Source organism: Cicer arietinum, chromosome 7 (assembly GCF_000331145.2).
Source record: "Cicer arietinum cultivar CDC Frontier isolate Library 1 chromosome 7, Cicar.CDCFrontier_v2.0, whole genome shotgun sequence".
In the NCBI taxonomy this organism is placed as follows: domain Eukaryota; kingdom Viridiplantae; phylum Streptophyta; class Magnoliopsida; order Fabales; family Fabaceae; genus Cicer; species Cicer arietinum.
Window position 1 is genome coordinate 8,578,077 of NC_021166.2, and position 11,220 is coordinate 8,589,296.

Sequence of the window (11,220 nt, forward strand, 5' to 3'; positions counted from 1 at the left end):
TTATTATTATTATTATTATTATTATTATTATTATTATTATTATTATTATTATTATTATTATTATTATTATTATTATTATTAGTGGATTGGGTTCACAAGCTGTTGCGAAAAACAATAAACGACTTTTGGACTTTAATACCATGTAATCGTCCTCGTCAAAGCTAAAAGTTTGAGATTACTTAGTTCACAGTAGATAAGAATAGTGGACCCCAAAGGAATAGCTTAGCGGAATTGGAACAAAAAATACATTTTTAAAAGTAAACATTGTAAAAAAGTCTCCTTAGTACTACTTATAGATGAATATCAATTTTCCTGTTCCCTGATTTCAGTGAGTCTTGATATAAGTTCTATGTTATGTTCCTTACTTGTGTTTTTGGGCCTCCATTTCCTCATTTTTCTCGAATCTCCTACCTTTCTTCCTCTTTTTACTTTTTGCACCACCATCCACACCACCCCTCATTATTACCATCGTTCATGGCCTCATCATCATCATTCAATGCAAGTTTGTAATTCTTTTAAACTCTATTATACATTAGAGTGGAGTCTCTTTATCCTCCCTAAAAAATTTATGGAACCCAAGTTCGTTCATGAGAAGAAAAAAAAAACTACGTTTTTAGTCCTTCGCAAAAATATATCAGAACACTTAGTCTCTCAACAAAAATTCAGCCACATACCATCATTTTAAGTCTTAACGTGTGCTGTTAAGATCATGGTGTGACACTATCGTTGGTTATTATAAGACTAACACTATTTTCAAAATTGGAAAAGAAATATCCTTATTAATAATGGTAACACTAATGACTATTTTATAACCGTCCCATATGAAGATTTGAATTATGTTTTTTGAGGTTATAATGTCAAACTTTTAATATTAAGTTGATACGTTGAGAACAAAACTACATTCAATTAAAAGAAGGATAAATTAGTCTTGAAAAAAAAAAACTCAATTTGATCCCTTTCGATCCACATTTAACTGCAACAGTGCTTGCGATCTTGGATGAACACCCCGTTTATGAACAACAATTGTCACAAAAACATAATGCAATGAATATACTTTGGTACATCTGTGTATGATAATGTTGTTTAATTATGGATTTATTTTGGTACCATTGTGTACGGTTTAGCAAAATACAAACAATATATCCATTTATTTTGATTCTGATTTAATTCTTTCTATTTCCTTTACATTTCATTCAACTAGTTTTCCTTGTAGCCATATTCATCTCAAACTTTGTCTCTAACTAACTTAAGAGAACCAAATTGGTCCCCCATCATTAAGCCTCAATTTAGTCCCAGTGACAATATTGATGGCTTTTGGATAGAGATGAGTCTTTGATAAACATAAACAATAAAATACAATACCTTAAAATATAAACATCAAAAGAAAGTCATATTTGGATTCTTGTGTCTTTGTAACATTTATAATCAACAATGTACTATTTCAAAAAAGAAAATATGATACTACACTGATTATATTAATAACCTGCCAAATGATAGATAAATAACACTAGCATGGAAGGTAACTACATCAACAATAATTCAATATTAGTCCATGCATATCTCTCATGGTACATATAAAGCACATTATTGAGCTACAATAAATGAGTACATATATGTTCTAGTTCTATGGTTTTCATTCTAGTATCTATATTTGTAGTTATTGGCCCATAAGAGATAATGAACAAAGTTGATTCCACTAAGTGCACACATCAACCAATAAAACCTTTCAAGATGATAATGATTCAAGTTACTCCCCAAAAGCCATGGTGTGTGTCCAAAATCACCTGTCACCTTATTAATAATAGACACAAGAACAGTGCTAAGAAAATATCCCATAGCCAATGATGCCCAAGAAAGTGCTGTTGCTAAAGATCTCATACTCAATGGTGCCTCAGTGAAGAAAAACTCCATCATACCAGCCAAAGTAAAAAGATCAGCTGAACCTAAGAACAAGTATTGCAAAGCCACCCATAAGAATGTTATTGGAAGAGGCTTTGTTGAATCTAATAAACCAAATTTATCAGCTGTTTCTTTTCTTTTGGTTTCTACTAATGCTGCAACAGCCATAGCTACAATTGACAGAAATAGCCCTGTCCCTATTCTTTGTAGATGAGTTATTCCCATTTCTGTTTTGGTTAGTTTTCTAGCAAATGGAAGAATGATGTGGTTGTAGACTGGTGCAAGGATCATGATGAAGAGGACAGGGAATACAGGTAGTGAAGCTGGAGGGACTTTGAAGGAACCTAAGTTGGTGTTCATTGTGGCTGATTGTTGGACTGAAAATGTTGATAATTGAGCTAGACAACAGTTTAGCATTATGGTTGACATGAATATGGGGATAATTTTTAATACAAGCTTTACTTCTTCTACTTCTTTTATTGTGCATTTTAGCATTGGGTGAGCTGGCTCTATCAATGCTTTGTTAAGGCATTTTAGGCTTTGTGTTATTGGAGGAGTTTGATCTTGTGTCATAGCTTTTCTAGCTGTGTTGGTTTGTTCTAAATCTCCTATTTCAGCTGTGTAGGATGGACTTGTTGGCATGCTTGTGATAGCATTGGCTGATGAGTTCTTTGATTTTGATTTGTAGTTGTTGCAAATTGCTGCCATAAGAACCTGTCACCAAATTTAAAGTAGTCTGTTTATCATTTTTGACGGATTTGGATTGTGTACAACACAGCAATCAGCCTCATTTGAGCCTTTTTTTATCGATGGAACAGTCCAAATTTTTATGCAGATTTCATTTTATTCTTTAAATTTAAAATACTGAGCATGAAATCTTGACCGTTCGATCTCGATCAAATGATTCATATGTGGCTGACTGCTTGCAACCCGGGACCCTTTTTTACTAGTCATCTTGTCATATATTTTTGTTTTAAGTATGTAAATCAATATGGATTAACTGCATTCAACCAATCACACATTCGTTGATTTGGACTATTAGACGGCTTACGTTTCAACTTTGTATTTTAGATCCGATTTATGAAAGTCAAAACATGGACCATCCATTCTTGATCTAAATGTCAATATAGCATGCATGATTGTGTCAAATGTTGACTTGAATTCCATGCAGTCAGGCAATTAAGTCGTTGGATGAAAATCAAATAATTTGGACTTAATCTCCAAGAAATCTCCTTAAAAACATTACTTGAAATACAATCTAAATAACTTCATCCAACGACCTAGATACTTGACTGCAGGGAATCACGATACTCTAAACTATACCTTGAACATGGGTGTGATAGGGCTACCAGCTGGAACCTTTGTCCTATACTTGTGTGAACCAAGAAGAAAAACAGGAATAGATAAAAGTATGGAAGCAGTTGAAACACCTAAACCCCACTGCCATCCCTTGTTATCTTCAATCCACACTACAAAAGTAACAGCAAACAATGCTCCACATGACAAGCTGAAGACAAAGTAGTTAAAAAATTCAGTTCTCTTATTCCTTCCTTCTTGTGTAGTCTCATCAAACTGCTCAGCTCCATGAGGAGGAAGTGAGCCTTTAATTCCACCTACTCCAAGTGCAACCACATAGAGGCCTGCAAATAGCATAGCTTCTTCTCCACCTTGAACTTTCTCGCATAAACTGTTTGTGCTTCCCATAACACAGTTTGGTGGTTTGAGTGGTGGTATGTGAGCTTGTATTGTCAGCATTAGTAGACCCTGTTCCCACCAGGTACTTTGTTGTTTAAAACATTTAATCTTGATAATAACATTATGAAATGTTATATTATTCAGCTATCATGTAATCTTGTCAATTTTATGTCTCATAATTATGTCTATGTCAAACATTAGTGATTCAATTATTTGAGAACTAATATTAATATATTTGATAAATCTATTTTTAGTTTCTTTGGTTTGTGATCTTTAGCACATACACTTCAATTTAAGTATGTATATATTATTCGACATCGATCTATAATTACATTTAATTATTTTGGTGTATCCATGTTTGTGTTTCATTGGTTATGAGAAGGAGTTGGATTGGGACATGCTTCTTTTTGTCTTTCTTCTCTTCAGTCCTTGTTTTTGGGAGTAGGGTTGAGAATTGAAAAAGGACCCCATCTAGTGGGACTTGCACTATTGACTATACTTTGTGGATGTCACGCGCATCTTTATTGCTTCATTCTTCTAGAGTTTATCCTTTTCAAGATATTTCATACTCCCTTCATACTTTTTTTTATAAATAAAGTCACAGGGTGAATTATTCCTCCAAGACCTCAAGTTGTATAGATTAATTATAGTGAAATTTACTATATTTTATAAAATAAAAAAATAACAATTAACAGTAATCATCTTCCTAAAAATACAATCTATAAGAGTAACAATATTATGTACAAGTTTTTTCTTCCAACTTCATGTCTTCAATTGAAAATTATGGTGTAACATTTTTTAATAACACTAACTTTATCTTATTATTTATTTTTTCCTTTTTTATTTTTTAATTGTCATGTGTCTGATATAGAAGGCAGTATTCCGTTGAATTTGAAAGTCTTGAAGCATTTTCCTGCAAAGCTAATATATTAACTTCAAACACCCCAGAAAAAAATTATAGAAGCTTAAATAATATAAACACTTACCATGAACTCAATTGCAGCACTTATTAGATAAATAGAATAAGTAGTGAAAAAAGCATCTGCAAGAAATCCACCAAGAATAGCAAGTAGAAAAGCTGTTCCCATGAAATTGGTAACAATGTTGGCAGAGGTAGAAGGTGAAAAGTGCATAAACTTGGAAAGGTATAAAACAAGGTTGCTTGCACTTGCAATATATGCTAGGTTCTCTAATACCTCCACAGCTGTGTAAAATGAATAATATGTAATGTTTTTAAATAAAATTGGAAAAAGGAAATTATTATTAATAACAATGACTATTTTATAAAAGAGATCCACCTACTAAAAAAATCTAGATATATATTTTTTATTTTAAATTAAAAGTATAATTTGGATTTCATGTAGATAATATAACAAACATTATGATTAGCATTGAGGAAATCAAAGAAACATAAAATATGATTATAAAAGAAATTAATGTATGTACTAACCCAAAACAAAGGAGGCAGCAAGCATTCCACCATGATATCCTTTTATGGCTGGTCTTTTCCTCCAATCAACATAGCCTTCCCAAACACGCACTTGTGCTTCTTCCTACAAAAAAAAATAATATATTTTTGGTGTATAATGAATTAAATGAAATACAATATGAGAAAGAAATAGAGTAAGAGTGGAAACTATATAGTATAGTTTTACCATATCTATTTTAATTTGGTTGAGATGGTGGTAGCAGAGTAGTTAATTTGGTGAAGAGAAGTTTGTATTATGTTGGAAGTGATAAGCTACAGAAGGACATTTATAGAGGAGGAAATGGAATTTCTGATAGAAGAGGAAAAGTCTAGACTTTTTGAAAGCAACCATTCATTCTCCTGAATCATTTTACCTTTCATTTAAAATTAATGTTGATGTTGACTTTTTCTACTGTTGCCTCATTCTTTATTTTCTTTCATTCCTTTCGAATGTGGGGTGGGGCTGCTCATTCATGTTCCCTTGGTTAATGCTGCCTACTCCCTCATGCCTTCAAATAAACTAAAGTTGGTTATTGGGTTTTAAAATATATTAACTTTCCTTTATTATTTTTCTTATATTTAAGGTTAGAGGAAGTATTTTTATAGTAAATTATATAAGAGTTCAATTTAAAAAAAAAAATTTATTTTATTTTTCAACACATAATTATTTTATCTATTTCAATATATAAATAAAATGAGTTAAAAAAATGGATATATTTATCTTAAAGTGCAATTTTTTTTAAAATTAAATTTGTTTTGTATCATTGTGAACAATAGCAATAAGTCAAAGGAACATCATGATGATATAGAGAACTAACGATTTGTAAATACATTCATACCGTAGTTGTAAAAATATTTGATGTATTAGAATGTCTTTTTCCGTTTAAGAAGAAAAAAAATGGGAGCTAGCATTAGATAGAGTTGCTCTAGTTAAGCTGTGAGCCACAGGATTAATAATTTGTTTCTTAACAAACTCTAACTTGTGAAGTCAGAGTGAATAGCTAGAATTTCTCGTGTGCGTGCAAAATGCCCATTTCTAATGTGCCCAATACTATACTTCCTAAAAGGTTCATCTTGTGGAGATAAAATTTCCATGTAACATGTGAAACATAATAATTTTGTAATTAAACAATATTTTGTAAGAAAAACAAACATTTTCAATATATGTTTGTGTGAATGTTCTCATCTGTTCTACATGTTTAAAGGTAATTGCATGAACAAAGTATGCAATGTTAATGTGTACTATCATCATTAATTTACCAAGGAATGGAATAGATGCTAGGGCATTGCAAGCTGTGCCAAATTTAAAAAGCAAGCGGTCAAATATTATATTTGGATTTAGCACACTCAGCATACAATTGACTTCACGTGGATTGCTCGATCATGGTCCCGATTAAAATCTAAAACAATTGTATTAAAATCTAGACTCTAAATATTATTGATAAGTCATAAGTGTACGACGGTGAGCATGAAATTGAAAGAAGAAGAAAAACTTTTCTCAAGTATGCCCCACACCCCACGCTACTCATAGTGGTTACAAAGTCCACTTTGTCCTTATGCTATAAACGATTCTCTAAAGTTTTCAATCTAGACTAATGTTTTAATTTGGGTACGTAAAATTGAAGGTGACTAATATTGTAGGTAACTGGTCAGGCCACGTGAATTTTGTTTTGTCCAAATTAAATTTTTCAATAGAGCTTTCAAATTGAAGGGGACTGAAAAGTTCTCATCTATTTTCTATTGGGTCATTAAAACAGTAATGTTGGTACCTATATTCATTATATATGTATGATATTAATCCATGATAGAGTATATATATATATTCTGGACCACATTTGAGCCCATCTATCCTTGATCAAAAAAATATGTAAGGTTTGGATCAGAAGAGTACTAATGTGAATTTATGGGATCTCAAAATTGGGTGGCTAGGATCCAGTATTCCAACTGGCTCATACTACCACTTATTAATAATGGTGGTACTAACCGTACTATGTAATAGTTCCTCTAAGCTTGATAAACCTTTTTATCAAAGAAAATTGAGGAATCTTGTGGTTTAGAGAACAATCCATATGTCTTCCTACATACTTTTTTATTATGTCACTGACCCAACGTCACTATAGTATATAGTGGCAGTAGTGTTACAGACGGTTTAATAAAAAATAATAATGAAAAACTTCACTGCAAGATTTCTAATAAAAAAGTTTTTAAACAATTGATATATATACTAATTATTCTATACAAACGTAAAAAGTAAATATTTTATAAATATAAAGAAAAGTAAGAACCCTGGAGATTAAACGTGAATCGATGTCGGCAAAAAACTTGCACAGAGAGAGAAAAAATAAATTGCACCGATTAATTTAAATTATTTGTTCCGATCACTAGTTAAAAGTAGAAAAATAGAAAAATTATTTGCTCGGATACACAAGGTTTGGCAAGATTGAAAACGTATAACTCGTTAAAAAGTAAAAGAGTCTTATATAGCTTATTAGAGGATGGTCCAAATAGACTCTATTGTATAGTATTCAAAGAACTATATATGATGTTTGAAGTTTTACACATGTAGTGCAACAAATTTTTTTGAAAATAATAGAGTACTTAATTTGTTCAGCTAATTTGATCTTCATTGAACATTCAAGCATAAAATTGATGGGTTTTCACTTTTATGTTGATCAGTAAAAATTAATATATCTGATCTATAATTTTAATATATACTCTATCAATTTAAATAATAATATTTTTTTAGTAAAACAATGCAATTCTATCTGTTTTTTGGGAGCTTTGAAAACAATTTCATTAACCTTTTTGGTGTTCTCATTTCCATTATTTATCCGACCACATTCGTTTGTTAAATTATATGTTTCTGTATAAAAGGATTAATGGACTTGACTTTTGAAGCCCATTACGTCTCATCTGGTACTTCTTTTGGTTGGACACAACACAGGCCTAGTGCTCTATTTGTACCGTTTATGCATCTAGGACCAGGGAAATTGCTACTTCAACTGGATCATGAAAGCTGCATCTTTTGACTTCTAGAGGGGCACTCTTTAAAATTAATTTCAATTCATCTACTGTTAAATTAATTTCATAACAAATTTATATGTTTTTTTATCTAAGAACATTTGGATGAAATTCTAATAATGTAGTAACGTTATATCTCTTAAGAAAGAAATTGTCGTCCTACTTGACTCGAGGGATAACATGTGGTTAAAAAAAGTTACATGTGTTTTGATTGCATTCCATGTCACAATCAAATATTAACAAGTAATGCATGTGTTTAAGTACTATGTGCAATTAAGATTCAAAAGTGTGTGATGTTTTGGCAAAATACACGCCACTGGTCACTGAAATAACAACCAAACACCAGTGGCGACAAGCTCATGTGCAGGTAGGTGTATATCAAGAATGAAGAATGTGCAATTCAATCTTGGCTTGCTTCGGATATATGCATGTGCAACAAAGGGGGGTAGCTAGTTCTAAGGGATCATTCTGGATATATCTTTTGTGGTCCACTCACATTACTTTTACTAAGTGCCAATACCCTCACAAACATAAATAAACATTTAAACCTAAATGAAATATGGACTTTAATTAAATTATAGGATTGGTGCTTGGTTTTAGTGTTTGTTTTTCCGAAATGTTTCAATTTGGCTCCCAAAGGGACCATTTTGATAGACATGTTATTTGTTAATGTATAAAATTTAATGACTATTTTAACTTATGCTCATAATTTCGTATACTCATTTGCTTATTCACTACCCTCAAGACAAATCAAAGAAAAAGCGAAGTATAGTAGAAAAATGTATAGGTAAATAAATATGTAAATATTCGTTTTAAATTTTAAATTGATTTATACGTACAAATTCAGTTTCTAAAAAATAAATTCAACGAAATTTGAACCTAACTACGAAAGATGTATCAATTTGTTTGGTTCTCAAAATGATTTTGTTTCAAGACGTAAAGTTACTTTCGAAGCATATAGTGAGGTAGGAAAAAATTCCCTTTTTTAAAAAAAAAGAACTAATATCAAACAAATAGAAATTTGGTAAAGGCTCGAGTTATACTAAAGGCCAAGATATGATACTTCGTTCTATCGATAAATTTTAACGGGCTTGCTACCTGCAGCCGCCAAAATTAGTTCTCACACCTCCTTTTCAGCTTTCTTTTTTTTTTTTTTTTTTAATTCAAAAAATATCTCCTTTCTAGGAAATAGTTTCAGTGAGTAAAAGAAATCTAGATATCTATGGTATGGGTCGACCCATGTCCTACAATGAAAATTAAGTTGTTAAAATGCCAAAAAAATATTTTTATATAAATAAAATATTTTTACCTCCACAATCACTAGTAGGTACAATGGTAAGATCTAACTCGGCAACCTAGCCCAACTCTAGATATAAGGTTTGATTGGCCCATGTCCTAAAAAAAAAAAACTTGTTAAAAGTCTCATTTTATGACCCAATATCACGTTGAAGATTATATCAACTTATCTATTACATTTTTTTTTTATTATATATATATATATATATATTTTACATACAAACAACCAAATTCAACGGATGCATTTTGCTAGCGTTTTAAATTTGTCTTCATCCACTCTTTAAATTTTAATCGCTCTTTTTGTATATTTTTAATTTGGTATATTTATATATATTTTTTCTCTTTATAAATTGTCTATTTTTAATTTTTTGTTCTTTATAAAATAAAAATATAACTTTTAATCATAAAATATTTTTGTAAATTGTTTGAACCTCTAGTGAAACGATATATGTTAATAATTCTTTGACTTTGAAATTTTAAAAGAAATATTCTACTAACACACGTTTAGAACATTATAAAAAAAAATTATATAAAAAATTAAATATAATTTTTTAATTATAAAAAAATTAAGATAAAAGTAATAAAAATATTAACATAAAAATTGAATTTTAAATTTATTTTGCATAAAACAATTTTTAAAATGTTAAACGTATTGTAAAAATTATTTAAAATATATATTGACTTAACAATTAATAGAGACTTAACAAATGGACTAAAACTGTGAATAATAATTTTATAAACACTAAAAATTATATTTTTTATTGAGACTAAGCTTTTGTTGAAAGGAAAAAGATACACACTACATGTAAAACAATATATTTGTTATTATTCTTTTGTAAGAATATTGTCCTAAAATTATTCTTCTTGCTTAATTTTTTTTCTTTTAGAAAATAACTATATGATGACTTTATTATGATTTTATTTTGTTTGCACTTCCTTGAAACTTGTCATTTCATAAATTTATAGTTAATATTAGTTATATTATTTCATTATCTTTTATATATTCATATCTGCATACTAGTTCCAGTTAAAAAAATTGATCTAGTCAAAATCTATAGAACTGAGTGAAGGCAAAACATATCATTTGTCATAGAAAATCCCTTAAATATCCCTAATAATCACCTATAATTTGAGAAATTAACACTACATTGAAAAACATTTAATTTATAAAATCTATTGATAAATTAATTTAGAATCTTACAACGAGTGTTTTAAAGGTAGACGTTAAAGTATAATTAATAAATAAATGTGACTTGAAAATATAAGTTATATGTTATTTTATATGAGTTACTTACTTTTATTCTTACCAAAAGTTACTCACTTGTTTGTTGATGTAATGTAATAAATATGTTATTTTCCCATTTAAAACTTACCTCCTTTAATTCTTGAAATCAACAGCCATAAACACTTGTTTCAACTTACATATAATAAGGGTATGTAATTGTAATTTCCAAAAACATGTGACGATATCAGCAACCTTACGTCAGCTTCCACGCACCCAATTTGGAAATGTAGAGAAAGCTGTAGTAGCCATAAAATATCGACATTGATTATGAAAATAAAATTAAAAAAAAAAGTATTAGTTTATGAATTGAAAAGATGTTATACCATCTGATCGAAAGCAACATAACACTAATTGAATATAGACAAAGAAGATATTAAAATAAATTTGCAAATTAAGAAGCGTCTGCCGACTATATTAAAAGGGAAAAATGTGTGTGACGTGTTGATACACTAAAGGATATCCACTCACACAAACCATCTTACCTGCTCTACAGGACACTTTTTGTCAACCATTTCTATTTTTAAATTACTACTCTCATACTCTCTCAATATAAAAT

At 29.9% G+C, this 11,220-nt stretch overlaps 1 protein-coding gene across 2 annotated transcripts; it reads right to left on the reverse strand.

Moving 5' to 3' along the window:
- Positions 1–1,515: 1,515 nt before the first annotated feature.
- Positions 1,516–5,405, reverse strand: LOC101492027 (protein NRT1/ PTR FAMILY 4.6). Of its 2 annotated transcripts, XM_004508718.4 has the most exons (5): positions 5,250–5,405; positions 5,045–5,147; positions 4,581–4,798; positions 3,223–3,663; positions 1,516–2,613 (listed from the first exon to the last, which is right to left on the reverse strand). In XM_004508718.4, exons 1-5 carry the CDS (start codon positions 5,250–5,252, stop codon positions 1,639–1,641), a joined length of 1,740 nt encoding a protein of 579 aa, XP_004508775.1. In that variant the 5' UTR covers positions 5,253–5,405; the 3' UTR covers positions 1,516–1,638. The 2 variants fall into 2 exon arrangements, with proteins under 2 accessions (XP_004508775.1, XP_027192178.1); XM_027336377.2 differs by lacking the exon at positions 4,581–4,798.
- Positions 5,406–11,220: the final 5,815 nt, after the last annotated feature.

What these genes read in the sequence shown, in the direction of transcription:
- LOC101492027 (XM_004508718.4), bottom strand. An exon ending in TGCTGCCTCCTTTGTTTTGG is followed by an intron (nt 4,799 to 5,044) that starts GTTAGTACATAC and finishes CATTTTACACAG; the next exon opens with CTGTGGAGGTATTAGAGAAC. An exon ending in CTATCACACCCATGTTCAAG is followed by an intron (nt 2,614 to 3,222) that starts GTATAGTTTAGA and finishes ATTTGGTGACAG; the next exon opens with GTTCTTATGGCAGCAATTTG.